This window comes from Carcharhinus amblyrhynchos, chromosome 28, assembly GCF_965287045.1.
Source record: "Carcharhinus amblyrhynchos chromosome 28, sCarAmb.v2.hapA, whole genome shotgun sequence".
In the NCBI taxonomy this organism is placed as follows: Eukaryota; Metazoa; Chordata; class Chondrichthyes; order Carcharhiniformes; family Carcharhinidae; genus Carcharhinus; species Carcharhinus amblyrhynchos.
The window spans coordinates 1,466,483-1,488,332 of record NC_137351.1 but is presented as its reverse complement, the minus strand read 5'-3'; the positions used below and the strand labels follow the sequence as shown (position 1 = coordinate 1,488,332).

The 21,850-nt window shown below is 42.5% G+C and overlaps 1 protein-coding gene across 4 annotated transcripts in view; it reads left to right on the top strand.

Annotated features, from left to right (window-relative positions):
- dmxl2 (Dmx-like 2) overlaps window positions 1-21,850 on the top strand; it is a 163,605-nt gene that overhangs the window by 127,350 nt on the left and 14,405 nt on the right. For all 4 annotated transcript variants that reach the window (XM_080213997.1, XM_080213999.1, XM_080213996.1 and 1 more), the window contains 4 exons: window positions 4,660-4,781; window positions 4,912-5,047; window positions 8,228-8,288; window positions 16,261-16,388. In XM_080213997.1, coding sequence (XP_080070123.1) covers window positions 4,660-4,781; window positions 4,912-5,047; window positions 8,228-8,288; window positions 16,261-16,388 — 447 coding nt within the window. The remainder of the gene's footprint in view (window positions 1-4,659; window positions 4,782-4,911; window positions 5,048-8,227; window positions 8,289-16,260; window positions 16,389-21,850) is intronic.

Genomic DNA, 21,850 nt, shown 5'->3' with positions numbered 1-21,850 from the left:
CCTAACCATGAAGACTACTAGGCACAAATTGTGATGTGTATCTCGAATACTAAGTGAACCACAAATGCACATTTTGCTGGATCTTGTACAAGCAAGAACAAGTGTTTAGACTTATGCACTGAGCTCAGCTCTCCAAAAGATAGTGTCCAAACTTGTATGTAACGTTGCAAAGAACAGTTCCATTCCTAAGTTGCTTAGGGGAAGGATATGCTACTGTCCCTGAAGGTTGCATTGAATGTGGTTGGAACATTGTAAGAAGCGAAAAGTTGAAGAGTTCAAAATGCCACTTTAAGGAGGTGTTCAAAAATGATAAGTTCAGGGAGTGGAAGTGTTCAGCGATACACATTTGACCTCACCAGTATAGCGGAAAGCCCATTGTGAAAAGCAAATACGGCAAACCAGATTGGAGGAGTAGAGATAAACAGATTTCTCATACACACGGAGGATTTGGGGTAACTTCAGACCTAAACATTTTTCATTTTCCTTTAGGTTACTGATGACGTGTTTTTGGTCTGGTAGTCTTTGGGAAAGAAAGTTAATTTTTGGATGTCAAACCAATTTCAGAACTTTTTTCCAAAGGCAGGAGACATTTTAAATCTGGAGTGTTAATCTCTTTCTGTTTTTGGTACCAGAGCTGCAATCTAACAGTTACAAATCCCATAATGGCTTCTAAACCTCATGAGCAGCCAAAAACTGGACTTGCATCAGCAAAGTCTCAATTTGAGATCTTCCTACCCCCTGCTGGAGACATGATCAGGCCGTGAACCTGGTTTCCATACATTATTATATTTTAACATATTATTAAAGAGCTTGATGCCATACTGCCCAAACATAGTGTAGGCCACCCCTCCTAGTAATGTGACACATCACCCGGCGACGTGATATTATGCCAGCACAAATCACTACTTGTTGTTGAAAGCAAAAACTAGTTGTGTTGATCCCGTGCCAGGGGCATGGAGGCATCTAAGCCCCGTGGGACAAGGCTAGGCATTGTTGTTGGAGTTCTGGCTGGGATGATGGCGGATGGGGAGGTGGAATTGGTGGGGGAGTCCCAATGTCAGGAGGGGGCTTGAAATTTAACTTTGAGATTGGGGTGCCCTCTATCCTGCTGCCTGCCAGTGTGTTTAGGCCCTGCCCCTCCAGCTGGCTGTAAGATCCTCGACAGCACTTTGAAATTGCACAGAATGCTGTTAAATCACAGAAGAAAAGTGTCAAGTTTCACACAATTTTCCACTGTGTAATTTTGGGAAAATTGCACTCCAGGGGTCCAGTGGTCTGTTTTCAGCACTAGCTTTTAATTTCAGACCTCCTGCATTTTTGTTTTATTTTTCCATTTTCCCCTATTTCCTCACTCCTTTCCTTCAATAGATCTCCCATACCTTTTTTGCACCTCAATTGTTTGCATCTTCTGTTTTAAAGTCTTTCCATTGCCTCACTGAGAAGTTCTTTCATGTCATCTGTTTTCTGAGAATTGATCACTCAATCAGCAACTTCACTCATCAATTTTATTATCTGTTCCAACCCTGCATAAAAGTCATGGTTATTTTTCAGTTTTCAACTCTGATAAAGGTTCATTAATAAAATATTAACTTGCCATTTCACGTTGCAGGTGCAGACTGATCAACTCTGTTGAAGGAGATTTTAACCTGAAAGGGCAGATGCGCTAGGTTTGAGTGGGATGTTTAAAGCCTGATAACTGAATCAAAAACTCAGTGTGCCTTGAACTTGCCAGCTAACAGTTTTAATGACAGGGAGATGAGCGACAGGCAACCAATCCACTTGCCAGAGGCGGGTTGGTCATTTAAATACTTAGTGAAATATTTTAATGAGGCTGTGTGCCTTCACTTCAACAGTGATTCCATTTTTAAAAACAGTAGTCTGGGTTTCCCAGGTGACTGGAAATCCAATAAGTGAGAGGATACATAAAAGGCTGAGTACATAAGGTAAGTGTCTTTATAGTACTGCTTATGGGCCAGGAGGATCAGGTGTGTTTACTCCAGGTACAGAAAGCTTTATTGTAAAAACCTTCTCCCCACCAATTACTGGCTGCTCCCCTGTCTGATCCAGGACTTGCTCCCCAACCATCATCTGCAAACTCTGCACTCTTCCCCAATTGCCTTTGGACCCCAACTGCACAATTGCCACTCCATCCTGACCAAACAACCTGCCACCCTCTGCTGCCACTACAATTACAAACTCTCCTGTCCCCACACTATTATTCCTTTCTCTTGAACCTAGTTCAGCTGCAGTTTTGTGGTGCCTGAAATTAGCAGTTGACCAGCAGCTAGCCCAGAAAATAGCTAATGTAATATCTTTAATTGAGAATGGAGGGTGGCAGAAAGCAGGAAACTATAAGCAATTGAGCATAACATCTGTCATAGGGAAAGTACTAGAATCCATTATTAAGGAGATTATAGCAGATTCTTAAATCACGATTTAATCAGGCAAAATCAACATGGCTTTGTAAAAGGAAAATTGTAAATCTTAGTTTTTTGACAAAGTACCATTCAAGGTGAACAAAGGGAAACTTGTAGATGTGGTAGACCTGGATTTCCAAAAGGCATTCAGTAAGGTATCATATCAAATATTACGACATAAACATGGACGTAGAAAATAGGTGCAGTGGTAGGCTATTCAACCCTTTGAGGCTACACCTCCATTCAGTGTGTCATATCTGATCATGCACTTTCAGTATCCACTCTTGCTTTCTCCCCATACACCTTGATCCCTTTAGTCCAAGGGACACATCCAGTTCCCTCTTGAACATCTTTATGAATTAGTCCCAACAGCATTCTGTGGTAGAGAATTCCAACTTCCACCAGGTTCTGAACTGAGTGAAGAAGTTCTTCCTCATCTCAGTTTGAATGGCTTACCCCATGTTCTTAGACTGTGACTCATAGTTCTGGACTTCCCCAACATTGGGAACGTTCTGCTGTATCTAACCTATCTAGTCCCATCAGGATTTTATATGTTCCTGAGATCCCCTCTCGAGCCCAGTCAATCCAGCCTTTCTTCATACACCAGTCCTGCCATTCCAGGAATCAGCCTGGTGAACCTTCGCTAGTCTTCCTCAGACTAGGAGACCAAAGCTGCACACAATACTCAAGGTGTGGCCTCACAATGGCCCTGTATAACTGTAGCTGGACAGATTTATGCCTGTACTCAAACCTCTTGCTATGCAGGCCAGCATGTCATTAGCGGGGCCTGTCCCGTTCTGAGGGTGGCAGCATTGCACTGAGTGGGGCACTGTGCGTGCACCAATTCGTTATGGTGGAGATCAGTGCATGCGTTGTAGGCCCCCACTGCCAGTCTCTCAATTGTCGGTCAGCCCCGCACCAGTAGCCATACAAGCCCTCCATGTTGCTGGCCTCCCTTCCTCTGTCACTGCAGAATGGCAGAGGGACCTCCCCCATTGAGGCCCAGTCCCCTCTGGCACTGTCTAATGCCTGGTGGGCAATGCCAAGGTGCCCCCTTGGGCATTGCCATTTTCCACTTGTGGCCAGGCTGGCACTGCCAAGCGTTCTCCAAGGCGGCCTTCACGACACACGACAGCGCAGAGTCGCTGAGCGGAGACTGATAGCCAAGTTCCGCACACATGAGGACGGTCTCAACAAGGATCTTGGTTTCATGTCGCGCTGTCTGTAATCCCCGTGACTTGCCTGGGTTTGCAAAACCTCACTTACTGTACTGTCTGGAGACAGTACACATCTCTTTAACCTGTGATCAGTGCTCCTTCCGCACACATTGTCAGCCACTTTAGGACTTGAACAGCAGGTTAGGTGTAAAGATTCTCATTCTAATCAGTAATCTGTAAACTGTGCTTTACATGCTCTGTCTGAGGCCAGAACTCTCCATTCACCTGAAGAGGGAAACCCCTCAAAAGCTAGTGAGTTTACTATCAAATAAATCGGTTGGACTAAAAGCTGGTGTTGTCAGACTTTTTACTGTGTTTACCCCAGTCCAACGCTGGCATATCCACATCATAACCTGGCAATGCCCGGGGGACATCCCCACCCTTGCCCCTGACCTCCGGGGGGCCTCACAGCTAAAGCTTTGCAGCGGACTGCGAGATTCACCCCTCCTTATTTAAAAAAAGATAGAATTGCTTTCGGAGCAGTTGAGAGAAGATTTAGATGCGTTCCTGGGATGAAGTGTTTATTTTGTAAAGAAAGGTTGAACAGGTTAAGCCTATACCCATTGGAGACTGGAAGAAAGAGAAACTCATAAGACCCTGAGGGGATTTTTTTGGGGGGAAACTAAAACTAGGGAATGTTGGTTGAAAGTTAAAGATCTCCCTGCTAAGACAAATTAGGAAAATTATTTTCTCTCACAGGGTCACTGCTTTGTGAAATTCTGCTCCCCAGAAATTAATGGAAGCTGAAAGTGGAACTGAGACCACAGCTAGATCAGTCAGAGCAGGCTTTATGGGCCAAGTGGTCTACTCCTGCTCCTATGTTCCTCACCGTTTTAAAACCAATATCAAGCTTTGCATTTCCATAAATATTTGGTTTGCTTCAGATGGCCAGCATTTTCAAGTTTTTTCTTTTTACGCATATCTACTGTAATATTAAAGGTCATAGTTGATCATTTTTTTACAGACTTTTTCTGTACTTTGGTTTGTTTTTACTTGAATTTAGTTTTTTTCCTCCCCTGTAAAAGGCAAATTCCAATGAGATGGTTTTGGCTTCAACGCATGATGTGCAAGAACTTGATGTATCTGCGATTCTAGCTGCTCAGCCTTATACTTGGATTGGTGAAGATTCAGACAGAGAATCAAGAAGGTTCTAAGCTTTATTTAATCCAATGAAGTGATTCTTAAGTGTAATATATATCCTTATTCTAGATTAAATTTGAATTACAATTTTTGCATTATCCAAAGTTGTAACACAGTCATAATGATTTTGTTTTTAGTTCCGACGATCTTGACCATCGCTCAACGGTGAGCACTGGCCAAACTAGCACGGCTCATTTTGGATCCAGTCAACTTTCTACTTCCTCTTCGATGCCTTGGCTAGGAAGTGGGCAAACCAGTACAGGAGCAACTGTGGTATGTCCAGAGTTAAACAAACAACCAATTCCTCTAAGACTGGATTGAATTTTCCCAATAAATGATAAAGTGTCGGGTTCAGACAGAAAACTGGCGTGTTTCTCAAAGGGCCTCTTCTGCACTGTGGTATTCTGTGATTCTCCCCAGAGAAATTGGCAGGCTTTCTGTACAGATCCTCCCACTCTTTGCCATTTTAAAGTAGGAAGGTGTGTTTTGCGCCAGCATTGTGAGGAGCCGGACCTAAAGACCCTGGCAAGCCCAACTCCACAAAGATCAGGGCTCCCTTTTTTCTTGGCCTGATGACATCACTGGCAAGGGTCAGGGAAGATTTCAGCCAGAATTCTCCAGCTGTTCACGTTGGCAGTGCTGGCAGGAAACCCCACCCACGGGTTTCCTGCCAGCATGGCATGATGCCAGTGGGACTTCCCATTGACAGCAGTGGGACAGGAGAATTCCCCAAACAATACGTCACCTCCCACCGACGGGCAATACATGGCGGGGAGGCCGGAGAATCCCACCTCATATTCTGAGGCCTCCCTGGTACAAATCCTGGTATGGTCCTCTTGTAACAATTTCCCGACATAACAGGATTTGCACCTACATCAAACGGGGCCAGAAAATGTCCACTGTCTTTATTTGACATCCCTCACCTTGCGTCTAACAAATATAGGAATTGCCTTCTCTCCAATTGTGTACGAGAGAATTGGGGAGGAGATAAATGATGAAGGTGTTTAAAGCAAAATGCAAAGAATTTGTATCCTCTACTAATGCCATTACCTCTTCACCAGTTCGGTTCCCAATGAACAATGCTTTTTTTTAAACAGACTGATTTTAAACTTTAAGCTTTACTATGCACTACCAATTTTTGTTTTCCTTATCCCTCTCTTAAACTGCTCCATTTTTACAATATCTTCATACAAAAGAGGCAGAATTTACCTACTTTTTGGCTACACTGAGTTTTCCCACTATATTTTTAAATATCCTGTCAAAATAAATCTACGGGGTGGATCCAACGATATCATGCTGGCGAGGTGGGCTGCCAGCAACTTTGGCTTTTAAAGGATCGAGGGCGCTTCTCAATGTGGAAAACAAAGTGGAAATCTCCCTCAATCCCTGCATCTCCCCATGAGATCCCCTCCAGCACTGGTGGCATCAGGGTACTGCCTGGGCATGACACTCTGCCTTCTGGGGGCTATACTCACCTAGGCACTTCTGGTAGGTTCTGATAGCCAGGCGTATGTTGTGGGAGATCTGTTGTGATTCTTGTCGATGTGAATGGACAATTTAACGTGGGAAGGGATTAGTAGACATAAAATCCTGATGTGCATTGTTAAATAGATGCAAATAGCAACCCTGACTTTTAAAATTGGAATTCCCCTTATGTTATCAGCAGGGTTGGGGTGGGGACAGTGGAGCAGGGAAATCCTGCTGGTGTAAAAACCATTTTGGGATTCCTATTCGTCTCACTGTCCAGCCCGCTTTTCACACTCCTCAAAAACTGGAGTGGAACATCACTCCTGTTGTCTCTATATTCTCCTCTCCAATTGTAAATTATTCATAGCTTCATAAAACTTGAACTACTTATTTATGCAAATTCAAATCTGCAAAAAAGTATAATTCAAACAATATAGTATGAGTTTATAAAGCATATGAATCTTGAGCAGGAGTCAACCATTCAGCACCTTGAGCCTGTCCACCATTTAATAAGATCATGGTTGATCTGATAATAACCTCAAATCTGCATCCCATCTACCAATTCCCCTGCTTACCAAGAATCTCTCCACCTCTGCCTTAGAAATATTCAAAGATGCTGCTTCTAGCCCTGCTTCAGGAAGAGTTCCAAAGACACTCAACCCTCTGCGTGCAACAATTTCTCCTCATCCCCATTTTAAATGGGCAACCTTTGGTTTTTAAACAGCAGCCTCTAATTCTAGAATCTGTCACAAGAGGAAACATCCTCTCCGCATTCACTCTGTCAAGACCCCTCAGGATCACTATATGTTTCAATCAAATCATCTCTTTCTCTTCTAAACTCAACAGACACAAGCCTAGCCTGTCCACCCTTTCCTCACAAGACAACCAAGTATTAGCTTGGTAAACCTTCTCTGAACTGCTTCCAATGCATCTTTCCTTAAAGATGGTGACCAATGCTGTACAAAATAAATGTGATCTCACTAATGCCCTGTAGAACCTCCCAACTTTTGTATTCGGTTCCCCAACAATAAAAGATAACATTCTATTGCTTTCTTAATTACTTGCTGTATCTGCATACCAGCCTTTTGTAATTCATGCTGTGGGACCCCATAACCCTCTGCACCTCAGAACTGTATAATCTCTCACCATTTTGATAATATGCTTTTTTATTCTTTTGCCAAAATTGACTTTCACATTTTCCCACTTTCTACCTATTTGCCAGATCTGTGCCCGCAATGTTTGCCAATCAAGAGGTTGATCTAAGAATGGCCTTTTTTTAATCTATTAAATTCTGTTAGCTCTGTAGATTTGGGCATTTACATCTGATGTGAAACAAATCCCATTCCCCAATTGCTCATTACATTTATCCAACGAATAACTGAGCATTCCACGCAAGGAAAATCTCAGAATTGAACCTGGGTCCCTGTTCATGTTTCATAAGCTGATTTCAGCCAGCACACCCAAAGTAGGCTAACATTGGCCTCAGGGCCAGGGTAAGATACTGCAAGACAGAATGCAATATGAAGCTTTATTCCAGCGAGCAGTCAATGCCTTCAAAAGAGGGAAGGAAACTGATAGAAAAATTAGCAACAGTTTAAAGATGACTATAATTAAGTTACCATTCATTTCTTTCAATACCTCAACAGCTGATTATTTTGGTGGTTGTACTTTTTAATATGTGATAATGTACTAGAACAGTTTCTCTTTGTTGACAAAATAAATGCAATAATTATATTGTCAAAATTAATTTTGTCATTTCAAATTTAAGCTGCTTTGATCAGTAGAACGTAAAGCATATGGCAATTCCCACAGAGCTGGAATACCCTGGTTTTAAAAAATTAGCATCAGGTAAATTTAGAAGAAATGTTGATGCCAAGTTAATAAAGAAACAATTGCATTCATTTTCTCTACAATACTTTGACGTTTAAAAAATTAAATCTGCGATACTATTTTTATAAATGGATATTGTCATTTTCTTCACGGTAGCTCATAAAGAGGAACTTGAATAATGTGAAGCGGATGACTTCCCATCCAGCTCACCGGTATTGTGAGTACTGAAATTGGATTAAGCTGATTTTTTTACCATCACCCCATTTGTCATTTCTCCCTTCCACCTTATCCCAAACCTTTCCTTCACTTCTGCCCTACCCCTCATTCTCTGCCTGTCTACTTGCATTAAATATGTTACCTCTCTAACATTTTCCACTTCTTTCGAAATGTTGACTCTGTTTCTTTCACCATTAACGTAGAACAGTATAGGCCCTTCGGGCCTCAATGTTGTGGCGAGATTTGTCCAAAACCAAGATCAAGCTATCCCACTCCTTATCATTCTTGTGTGTTCCATGTGCCTATCCAATAACCGCTTGAAAGTTCCTAAAGTGTCCGACTCCACTATCACAGCAGGCAGTCCATTCCACACCCCAACCACTCTGAGTAAAGAACCTACCTCGGACATCCTTCCTATATTTCCCACCATGAACCTTATTGTTATGCCCCCAGTAACAGCTACATCCACCCGAGGAAATAGTTTCTGAACGTCCATTCTATCTAGCCCCCTCATCATCTTATAAACCTCTAAGTCACCTCTCATCCTTCGCTCTAAAGAGAAAAGCCCTAGCTCCCTCAACCTTTCCTCATAAGACCTACCCTCCAAACCAGGCGGTATCCTGTAAACCTCCTCTGCACACTCTCCAATGTTTCCATATCTCATAGTGAGGTGACCAGAACTGCACATACAAAGAACAAAAACAGCCCGGGAAACAGGCCCTTCAGCCCAACGAGCCCGTGCCGCCATCCCAACACCACCAGTCCCCCCCTCCACCCATGACCCTTGTCTAATGTTTTATGGCCATCCACATTGAGGGAAACTAATTTAGGAACAATTTATTACTGCCAATCAGCCTAATAGCACATCTTTGGGGTGTGGGAGGAAACCGGAGCACCCGGAGAAAACCCATGCAAGCACGGGGAGAATGCGCAAACTCCCACAGATACCGGCCCAAATCCATGTGTCTGCACAGCAAACAGTGATAGTCACTGAGCTGTCGTCTTGCCCAGTATCTGGTCCAGTTTAGGCACACAGTAACGACATGAAGCACTAGGCCAATCTCGAACAACCAAGCGCAGCCCAAGTACGACCCATCGCGTGTATGCCCCTCGTTGGACACAAGGCAGACCGACTTAAAACCTGTGAATGAAAACAAAAAAAACGTTATTATTGTGCCATATCCGTTTACCTTACCAGGGACGCCCCAATGCTAATGTCCCTTATTTAAAACAATCTCCTATATCCACCCATCTCCGACCCACTCATGTGCCTGTCTAAGTTACTCTTAAATGACTCTAGCATGTTTGCCTCCGCCACCTTACTTGGCAGAGCATTCCATACCCCCACTACCCTCTGTGTGAAAAACCTCCCACTAATATTTGTGTTATACCTCTCCCCCCTCATCTTAAATCCATGGCCCCTTGTCCTATGTGTCTCTATCATAGGAAATAGCTTACCTCTGTTTACTCTATCTATGCCCTTCATAATCTTATATACCTCTATTAGATCCCCCCTCAGTCGTCGTCTTTCAAGGGAAAAGAGCCCCAATTTCTTCAATCTTTCCTCATACCCCAGTCCTTCCATACCAGGCAACATCCTAGTAAACCTCCTCTGCACTCTCGAGAGAGTCTCCACGTCCTTCCGGTAGTAAGGCGACCAGAACTGGAAGCAGTACTCTAAATGCGGCCTAACCAACGTTCTGTACAACTGCAACATTAGACTCCAGCTCTTATATTCTATACCCCTTTCTATAAAGGCTAACATACCATAGGCTTTCTTCACCACACTCTCCACTTGCACTGCCACCTTCAAAGACTTGTGTACTTGCACCCCCCAGGTCTCGCTGTGATTCCTTATGGGCTTACCCTTTATCATGTAACTCCCCCTATATTATTCCAGCCAAAATGCATCACCTCACGTTTATCCGGATTAAACTCCATTTGCCATGTGTCTGCCCAATCAACCAGCCTATCAATATCCCGTTGTATTGCCAGACACTGCTCCTCACTGCCTGCCAATCCAGCCATCTTGGTGTCATCAGCAAATTTGCTGGTCACACCACCTACTCCCTCTTCCAAATCATTTATATACACTACAAAGAGAAGAGGCTCCAGTACTGAGCCCTGCGGCACACCACTAGTGACAGACCTCCAGCTAGAAAAGGACCCCTCCACTACTACTCTCTGACTCCTCTTTGCAAGCCAGTTCTCTACCCATCTAGATACCTGGCCACGTATCCCATGAGCTTTAATCTTCTCTACCAACCTACCATGAGGGACTTTGTCAAACGCCTTACTGAAATCCACATAGACAACATCAACGGCTCGTCCTTCATCGACCGTTTTTGTCACCACCTCAAAGAATTCTACCAGAATTCCAAATATGGTCTCACCAAGGTCTTGTACAGTTGCAGCATATCCCCACGGCTCAAACTCAAACCCCCATTAATAAATGCTAACACACTGTAGGCCTTCTATCCGTTTGAGTGGCGACCTTCAGAGATCAGTGGATATGAGCCCAAGATCTCTCTGTTCCTCCACATTCCTCAGAACCCTGCTGTTGACCCTGTAATTCACATTCAAATTTGTCCTACCAAAATGAATCACTTCACATTTATCAGTGTTAAACTCCATCTGCCACTTTTCCACCCAGCTCTGCATCCTATCAATATATGTTTGCAGCCTACAACAGCCCTCCACCTCATCCACTACTTCACCAATCTTGGTGTTATCAGCAAATTTACTGACCCACACTTCAGCCCCTCTTCCAAGTAATTGATAAAAATCACAAAAAGCAGAGGACCCAGCACTGATCCCTGTGGTACACTGCTGGTAACTGGTCTCCAGTTTGAAAATTTTCCACCCACCACCACCACCCTCTGTCTTCTATGAGAGAGCCAGTTACTTATCCAATCAGCAACATTTTCCTCTATCCCACACCTCTTTACTTTCTTCATGAGCCTACCATGGAGAACCTTATCAAACACCTTATTAAAATCCATGTATACAACATCAACTGCTCTACCTTCGTCCACACACTTAGTTATCTCCTCAAAGAATTCAGTCAAATTTGAGGCAAGATTTATCCTTCATGAATCTGTGCTGACTATCCCGGAATCATGGATTAAGTTACATCTTTCAAAATGGTCATAAATCCTGTCCCTCAGGACCTTTTCCATTAACTAACTTACTTACCACTGAAGTAATACTAATCTGCTTATAATTAACGGGGTCATTCCTATTTTCTTTCTTGAACAGAGGAACAACATTCACCACTCTCCAGTCCTCTGGCAGTTTCCCTGTGGACAGTGAGGACCCAAAGATCAAAGCCAAAGGCTCTGCAATCTCATCCCTTGCGTCCCAAAGAATCCTAGGATATATCCATCTGGCCCAGGGGACTTATTGACACTCGGGTTTTTCAGAATTGCTAGTACATCTTCCCTCAGAACATTTACCTCCTCCAGCCTATCAACCTGTATCACACTTCCATCCTCAAAAACATGGCCCCTGTCCTTGGTAAACATTGAAGAAAAGTATGCATTCAATGCCTCACCTATCTCTTCTGACTCCATGCACAAGTTCCCACTATTGTCCTTGACCGGCCCTAACCTCACCCTGGTCATTCTTTTATTTCTCACAAGAGTAAAAAGCCTTGGGGGGTTTTCCTTTATCCAACCCACCAAGGACTTCTCATGCCCCCTCCTAGCTCTCCTAAGCTCTTTTTTAGCTCATTCCTTGCTACCTTGTAACCCTCAAGTGACCCAACTGAACCTTGTTTTCTCATCCTTGCATACGCTTCCTTTTCGCTCTTGACAAGATGTTCAACCTCTTTTGTGAATCATGGTTCCCTCACTTGGCTATTTCCTCCCTGCCTGACAGGGACATACTTATCAAGGACACACAGTATTTGTTCCTTGAGCAAGCTCCCAGATGCACCCAGACCTGCTAAGTATTTCCAACATTTTCTGTTCTTATTAAGAATTAGCTGATTTTGTTTCTCTTTTTTTGCCTCTTCTGAGTTTTTAACTATCTTCATTTTGTTTTTTTCCCCCAAGCCCTTGAAGGTAGATCTGGAGATAGGGATACTGAGAAAATCTGGGAAAAAAGTGTCAAGCAAGTTTGCTGATGTGTTCCTGCTTCTGGCCGCTTTGCCCAAGGCAGGCTGAGTACAATGTTGGTAATCTGCAAGTCAGCTGCGGGAAGGCAATTGAGGCTGTTTGGGAAGCAATTAAGAGCCACTTTTCAAGGGCAATGGAATTAACCAGCAGCGCACAATTTGTCAACTCAGGTGGCAAGCGCACAGTGAGAGCTCAGAGCTGTATTAAAATGTATTAAAAACTGTAGTTTAAATGAGAAAGATAGGAAGCCTGAAGCTATCAATAGGTAGAGGCTAGCCATTGCAGTACCGTCTTATTGAAACCACTGTCATGTTTGGTACTCAGTGACAAAATGCCTGCTGCTCCTTCAGCTTAATTTTGCATCCATTATGCTCTGCCATCTTGTGCATCAGTCTCTTCAGCAGCAATCTTACTGCAGTCAGTGAAAGCTGCCAGCCACCTTTTAAATCACTGCTAATTTACTGCCCTGTCTCCTTAACCCACTAATTCAATGGCAATCCTGGAGGCAGGATGTTAGTTGGACACCTTTTGAAGGTTGAATCTGAAAGCACTCCACTTTACCTCCAGGTTAGAGATCTGGAAATTAAGACATCTTCCATTTAAAAACTAGGGTGGCATAATTCTGTGTACTATCATTGCCAAAATCTAGAGCTAATCACTGATTAAAAGCAGAGAATACTAGTATTTTATGGCTTATACAGGATTCTGGAGTTATATAACACATTGACGTATCTTTGATCTAACTGGAACACTCCATCCTTGGGCAAACTATCAGCGTATTGCTAGCACCAAAAAAGAACCAAGCTCCTATTGAGTCACTGCCTTCCAGAGAGAAGGATAAAAAGAAAAAAATATAAACAATGTGATGGGCGATTGTCATTAGATTTATATAGATTCTCATAACAGAATAGAAGAACCTTATAAGTGACAAACTGGTTCTTAAATGTTGTTTTGGACAAATGTTGAAGCAAATTGCTCACAAAGTTCCAATGAGCAGTGAATTAAATTAATTTGCTCTTAATCACATAGTTCTGTGGTTATTAAATGAAGTCCAAATACTGGTCAAGAAACTGGGAGAACTACTGGTAAAAATAAAATTGTCTATTTATAACATAAAGTATTCTCATGCTGTAACACTCAGTAGGGTGTTCACCTAAAGTGTATGAACTACGTACCCATTGAGCCCTTTGGACATCTTTCAGTAAAAGTCAACAGAAACTGTATATGCATAAAAGGCCTTGCTTACTTTGAAGAAGGAAAATGCACAAACATTAAAGACATTACCAAATAGATATAAAATACAATACTGCATAGTTCCAAAACCATCTATGATCACTTTTGCACATACTCATTAGCTAATTTCAACATAACATTGTGTAAAAAAAAACACAATTGAGTTGCACATTGACAACATTTAAATGATTAATTTCTAATTCTAAAGTTAATGGCAGGATCAAGTTTTGGAGACACTGTAGGGGTGCTTTTACGAGCAAGCATGAAAATGAGAGAGTTGCAGATCTGTTTTTTGGACGAATCTTTACTCCCAATTTTATGCATGAATTGACTACACCATTTCTAGCTACTAGAGGCAGTGGGTGGGGTTTAACTAGCCAGCCAGATTGATCAAGCAGCAGAGGGAGCTATTGTGCATGTGTAGACCTCTGTGGCCATACATGTGCAACAGCCTCAACCCAGTCTCCCCAACCCTCAGAAAATATCCCCCACCCCCTTTCACGCACTGATCACAGGCAGGGTGACAGGCTGTTCTCAATTGGGCTACCTGCCCTGCCCCTGGCACTGCCCAGTGGGCATTGCCAATGTGCCAGGTTGGCAGTATCAAGGTGCCAGGCTGGCATTGCTCAAGGGACATCCCTGACCTCAAACTCCTTAGGAGCCCTCAATGGCCTCTGGTTCTAGCAGCGAGGCCAACACTACTGTCCCCTATTCGTGGGGAGCAGCTGTTTACGTCACTGAAGAGAACCTCTTCCGGCGAGACCACAAAGACAAGTGAGCCCGGACAATTGAGTCCCGGGGCTCACTAAAGCCATGCAAATCACTATTTAAATAAATTATTCAGCCTCCGGCTAAGCGTGCCAGAAATCCGGTGCCAGTAAGATCGCAAGAGATGAGAAATCGGGTACGATCCTGATTCCTCAGCCCTTGTGCAACTTTACCGGTTTGCTCTGCCCAAAAGTAGGTGGAGTGACTGGTAAAATCGTAGCACATGCATATTACAGAACACATTGCATTTAGCACATTAATTTGATTAATTACAGTAATTCCTAGTTTAAAGTTATAGTTGCATTCTGAAAAAATGCAACTCTAAATGACAAAATCTTAAGCAAATCAGATTTTTGCATTAAAACCAATATAAAATCTGTTTTTAGGTTCCACAGGACCTTTCTCATCAGGAAAAAACATTCGGACATTATACCCAGTGAGCTGAAATACTTCACATTGCTAAATTCCTATATTCGTAAATGAAATAACTTCTAAAATGAAATAAAATTTGAAATATAAAAGAAATATGTTGGTTCTTTAGACTTAGCTCAGGTTCACTGCCTTTCCTAATCCCCATCCATCTCGCTTACTATCTTTCCTGTTCCATGATCCACTGCCTTCCCACCTCGCCCATGCTTGCTGGACCATCCCTCTTGCTGAACTGCTTGTGAAATGAGCAGCGAGAGACAGAAAGAGCAGCTTTGAGTTGCAATGTTGCAGAAATAAACCACAAGCTGGAGAGGCGGTGAAAGGGAGGATCAGAAAGAGAGGTCAACAGTGCTCAGGAGAGTTAGGGCATGGGACAGGGACAGTGGCACTGAATTGATCACTTGATTTAATTTTGCTTTGACTTATTGTCACGTATTAGTATACAGTGAAAAGTATTGTTTCTTGCGCTATATAGACAAAGCATAGGGAAGGAAAGACAGTGCAGAATAAAGTGTTACAGTCATAGCTATGGTGTAGAGAAAGATCAACTTGATGCGAAATAGGTCCACTCAAAAGTCTGATAGGAGGGAAGAAGCTGCTCTTGAGTCGTTTGGTATGTGTCCTCAGACTTTTGTATCTTTTTTCCAATGGAAGAAAGTGAAAGACAGTATGTCCGGGGTGCATGGGGTCCTTGATTATGCTGGCTGCCTTTCCGAGGCAGCAGGAAATGCAGACAGTGTCAATTGATAGGAGGCTGGTTTGAGTGATGGACTGGGCTTTGTTGACAGCTCTTGCGGCCTTGGACAGAGCAGGAGCCTTACCAAGCTGTGAGACAACCAGAAAGAATGCATGGTATGTCTGTAAAAGTTGGTGAGAATTGTAGCAAGCATCCCAAATTTCCGTAGTCTCCTGAAAAGTAGAGACATGGTGGGCTTTCTTAATGATAGCATCTTCATGGAGGGACCAAGGTTGCTGGTGATTTGGACACCTAAAAGCTTGATGCTCTCGACCATTTCTACTTTGTTCCATTGATGTAGACAGGTGCATGCACTCCACTACGCTTCCTGAAGTCAATGACTATCTCTTTCGTTTAGTTGACATTGATTATTGTTGCTGTACCAGTTGACCAGATTCTCTCTCTTTTTCCTGTGACTACCAATACCAAATATGAATGTAGGCCTTATTAATTGATGTTAAAGTGGAACAACTTAGAATGGGACAGTGTAAAATGCGGACAGACTTTAATGATGAGAACTAACTGATTGAAATTAAAGCAACAACCCAGTCACCATTTAAGCTTTGATGAAAAATATTACGAGAAGTTTTTTCTTCTGTCAAGAAAACAAAACATTTTTGAATTTTTGTTAAACACATGTTGATTGGTCCACATTCTAAGATTTTACTTGTTACATTTGTGCCAATCAGATCTTACAGGTGCACAAGATGGAAGCGTTCGAATGTTTGAATGGAATCGGCCACAGCAGGTTATATGTTTCCGGCAAGCTGGCAATGCAAGGGTTACACGACTGCATTTCAATTCACAAGGCAATAAGGTTAGTATTTAATGCAGTGTCTCTGAGATTTAACTTAAGATAAACATGAGGAATAAATAGTTTCCAAGCCTTTCATTCCACAGACCTGGTTAAATATACTTTACCATTCTACCCAATTTATTCAATTTTTGAGGTAGGTTCGGCAACTCTTTTCTGTGGTTTTTCAAAGGTGCTGAAATGAAAATGCAGAATTAGTATTTCGTTGTACATTATTCAATTTTAGCTCCGTGCAGCGCAAAGGTGCCAAGGTCCTAAATGTCTCCTATAATATTTGATCATCTCAATGTATATGCATCTCTATAAACTTAAGTGCAAATCCAGCCTAGATATTAATCAGCATAGAATTAATCCCTTTTTAGCAGCAGGAAATAATTCTATAAAGAAAACACAAATTTAGATTTATATAGCACTATTGCAAGTGGTAGTGAAAGAATGGACCAGGGAGGGAGTGCTGTCCTCATTACCACAAGGACTAGAAAGACACATCATAGAATCCCTACAGAGCAGAAGGGGGCCATTCAGCCCATCAAATCTGCACCAACCACAATCCTACCCAGGCCCTACTCCCATAACCCTTCATATTTACCCTGCTAATCCCCTTGACAGTAAAATTAATTTAGTATAACCAATCAATCAAACCCACACATCTTTGGAGTAGCAGAGGAAACCCACACAGACACGGGGAGAACATGCAAACTGCACACAAACGGTGACCAGAGGCCGGATTTGAACCAGGATCCCCGGCACTGAGAGGTAGTAGTGCTAACCACTGTGCCACCATGCCACGCTGCCCATAAGGTTTTAAGGTTTCAAGCAAGGACATTTTTGCACAGCGAGTGATCATGACATGGAACTCACTGATTACAAGAGTGGTGGAAGGAAATATAATCAATAGTTTCAAAAGGTAATTGGATGGTTACCTGAGGAAAATATGCTTGGAGATGGAGCAGGAGAGTGGGACTGATCAGATTGTTGTATAGAGAGGCAACATGGGCTTGATGGGCCGAATGGCCTCTTTCCGTGCCTTTTTCATCTCCAAAGAACCCGTGCAATATTTCAACTCGCAGTATCCTGTGCCATATTCCATAACCCTTTCAAAATTTAAGGATTTCAAAAGTGCTTGATCACTCAGAAAGACAGCAGTAAATTCGCTTATAGCAAGATTCTACAGAAAAGCCCCACACTTTTTCAGATTGTGTTATGGGAACTTTTGTGTCTATCTGAAATGGCAAACCTAGCCATAGTTTAACATCTCATCCGAAAAGTGCAGCACCCTCTGGATACTTATGGATTGTACGATTAATTTCTGGGGTGGAACTTAAACACAACCTTCTGCCTTAGATGCAAGCGTCTTGCTTTGCATAATGTTTTAACTTTTAAAAAACTTTGAAATTTTAGAGAGTAAATTTCCTTGATTTGAGAACTCTGGTTCAGTCAATATTTCCCTGGTTTATTGCACTGTACAGTCCATTTAAAAATGCACAAGGATGCAGATCTTAAAGTCAACACCACTTGTGCACAGCTTGTTTGTCCTCTCCCTTGTAGCTGTATGACCTGATTGCTGCATGGCCACACACCCATGCAGCTTAGAGGGAAAATTGCATGCTGTAAATGTAGGAAAACCAAGGAGAGGAGCACACACACATAATGCAATTCAGTGGCTGGAGGAAAATAATAGTGCAATATGTTAATTTACAATATAAAGGGCACTCACAATTATCCTTGATCCTAAAGACTAAAATAACTTCAAGGAAACTTTAATCCTGTCCCTCAAAAACATACCCTTGAGCTCTCTGTCTTTGCAAACTACTATCTCATCTCCAATCTCTCTCTCATTTTTACAAATCCTTGAACATGTTGACACCTTCCAGATTTGTGCCCATCTCTTCCAGATCTCCATGTCTGAATAGCTCCAGAAGAGGTTTCTTCCCCTTCAGCAAAATGCAAAGTCACAAATGACACCCTATGTAACTGTGATCATTGTAAACTATCCCATTTCATCTTTCTGGACCTGCATCCAGTCATTGACTTGGTTGACCACAGCAGTCTCCTCCCAAAGTCTCTTCTCTAACATGCCAGTGGTTGGAACTGCCTTTGCCTGATTCAATTTTAACTGATCAGTTCTACCTACAGTGTCTTCCCATCTGTATTTTTACCTTTGAATTTCTCCAAAGATCTACCTTGGCCCCCATTCAACTTCTCATCTACATGCTGCCCCTGAGGGCAACAACCGTAAACATGTCAGGTTTCACATCCATGCCGACGACATCCTCGTTAACTCACTACCACCTCTTTCAATCTATCCACTCTCACAATTGTCCAACATACAGTACTGAATAAATTGAACATCCCTCCCAACTGAATCTTAGGGAAGACTGAAGCCATTGTCTGTTCCCTAGTTAGCAACTCTCTCACTCTCTGGCAGTCATCTATGGCCAGGCCATATATAACGATGCTACTATATTTGACACAAATGAGCTTCCGACTGTGTATCCACTCTCGCCAAAACCACCTACTTCCACATCCTGATATATTGCTCACCTCATCCATGCCTTAGTTCATCTGCTGAAACCCACATAAATGCTTGTAATCTCATCAACGTTGTCCTGACTGACCTCCCATCTTCCACCATACATATACTTCCCAAATTCTACTACCTGTATCCTTACTTGCACCAGTCCTCTTAAAACCTATCATTGCTGACCTCTGGTATCTTACCCATTTTACGATTCTGATCTTTGTTTTCAAATCCCTCCATTACTTTACCACTCCAATTCTGCAGCTTCCTTCAAAACTATAAACCTTCAAGACCTCTGCAGTCCTCCAATTCTGTCTCAAGTTCATCTCTGTTTTAAATCACTCCTATGTTGGTAGATATAAAATCAATCTTTTAAGTTGGAAAGCAGCTTAATTCAATTTTTTTTGCCTCTTTTAAAGCAGTGTTTCTTTAATTTGAGTTCTAGCTTCAGCTCTTAGCACCAAACAAAATGCTGACTTTGTGTCTTGCCTGTTGTAGTACCTTATTTTAACACTAAGACAGTAACGCACTGAAGAGAATAGAATGTCGATAATCCATTGGTCCTTTTCTTATCAATGATTGTGTTATTTAGAAGGTGAAAATTCAATCCAAGTCATCTCGGTCTGTGGTTTGTTGTCTGCCGTCATGCTATGAACATGATACCTGGATCGGAAGATTTTTGGGAGTAGAACAGGAAGGATGATTCAATTACCAAGTTGTGATGGCACAGATTTTATGGGCTGAGCTTGGAGTGAAGTGCACAGGATAGGTTACTTTTTAATGTGCTTTGTCATCTTTATCATATCAATCAGGGTCTGTTCTTTAAGGTTTGGTATCTAGACTTCTTATGCTATTGAGTAGTTAGCCATGTCGAGCAAGCCAACCTATCAATCATCTTTTAAAACTGATCAACTATACAGGATAATGGCATTGATCAAAATGTTATGAATTTGAGAATGATTTCTTTTTCCTTTTAAACTATATGTAAGGATAAAAAGGAAAACTTAAACAAATCCCGTAGGATGTGAGGAATGAAAAGGCGAAAAAAAGTTCCTTACAACCCCTCGTATTTTTCATCAGTAGCTGTTTTCAAACAGTCCTCAAGATTTACTAAGTAAGATGTTTGAACGCTGGATTAATTTTAAAACTAAGAAATCTGACTGAGTTTCACTAGGCTTCATGAACACAGTTGTTAACTCAGGAGGAAAATATTCAGAGCTTATCAAGTATCAGGGTACGGTATCCTAATTTTCATTGACTTTGAATACTTCAATTGTTTCACCAGAGTTTCGCATTTGTTTAACTATAGGTGTGATTGTTGTTATTTATTTTGCTTGTAAGAGAAATGTAGATTGTGAAAACGGCATACTGATGTAGATGCGTTAGTAGCAATTTATCAAAATTCACTGGACTCTGGGGCAATGCCGGCTGATTGGAAAACAGCAACTGTTACGCTGCTGTTTAAAAAAAAAAAGGAAGTAGACAAAAGGTGGGTAACTACAGGCCCGTTAGCTTAATGTTCATAGTTGGGAAAATGCTGGAATCCATCATTAAAGAAGAAATAGCAGGACACCTGGAAAAGAACGGATCGATCAAGCAGATGCAGCATGGATTCATGAAGGGAAAGTCGCGTTTGGCGAATTTACTGGATTTTTATGAAGGTGTAACGAGTGCGGTTGATAGAGGGGAACCGATGGATGTAGTGTTTTTAGATTTCCAGAAGGCGTTCGATAAGGTGCCTCACAAAAGGTTGCTGCAGAAGATTAAGGTACATGGAATTGGGGGTAAAGTGTTAGCGTGAATTGAGGATTGATTATCTAACAGGAAGCAGAGTTGGAATAAATGGGTGCTTTTCTGGTTGGCAGTTGGTGACTAGTGGCGTACCGCAGGGATCGGTGCTGGGGCCTGAACTGTTTACCATAGTAAAAAGTCTGACAACACCAGGTTTTAGTCCAACCGATTTATTTGATAGTAAACGCTCAAGCTTTCGGGTTAGTCCCTTCGTCAGGTGAATGGAGAGTTCTGGCCTCAGACAGAGCATATAAAGCACAGACAGTTTACAGATTACTGATTAGAATGCGAATCTTTACACCTAACCTGCTGTTCAAGTCTTGAAGTGGCTGACAATGTGAGTGGAAGGAGCACTGATCACAGGTTAAAGAGATGTGTATTGTCTCCAGACAGCGCAGTGAGTGAGGTTTTGCAAACCCAGGCAAGTGTTGGGGGTTACAGATAGTGTGACATGAACCCAAGATCCTTGTTGAGACCGTCCTCGTGTGTGGAACTTGGCTGTCAGTCTCTGCTCAGCGACTCTGCGCTGTCGTGTGTCATGAAGGCCGCCTTGGAGAATGCTTACCCGAAGGTCAGAGGCTGAATACCATCCACCAGGTACGTGGTAAATACTCTTGCAACTCAGCCAACATTGTCTACCTGATACGTTGCAAGAAAGGATGCCCTGAAGCATGGTACATTGGGGAGACCACGCAGACGCTACGACAACGGATGAATGAACATCGCTGGACAATCACCAGGCAAGACTGTTCCCTTCCTGTTGGCGAACACTTCAGTGGTCACGGGCATTCAGCCTCTGACCTTCGGGTAAGCATTCTCCAAGGTGGCCTTCACGACACACAACAGCGCAGAGTCGCTGAGCAGAGACCGATAGCCAAGTTCCACACACATGAGGACAGTCTCAACAAGGATCTTGGGTTCATGTCGCACTATCTGTAATCCCCGTGACTTGCCTGGGTTTGCAAAACCTCACTCACTGTGCTGTCTGGAGACAATACACATCTCTTTAACCTGTGATCAGTGCTCCTTCCACTCACATTGTCAGCCACTTCAAGACTTGAACAGCAGGTTAAGTGTAAAGATTCGCATTCTAATCAGTAATCTGTAAACTGTCTGTGCTTTATATGCTCTGTCTGAGGCCAGAACTCTCCAT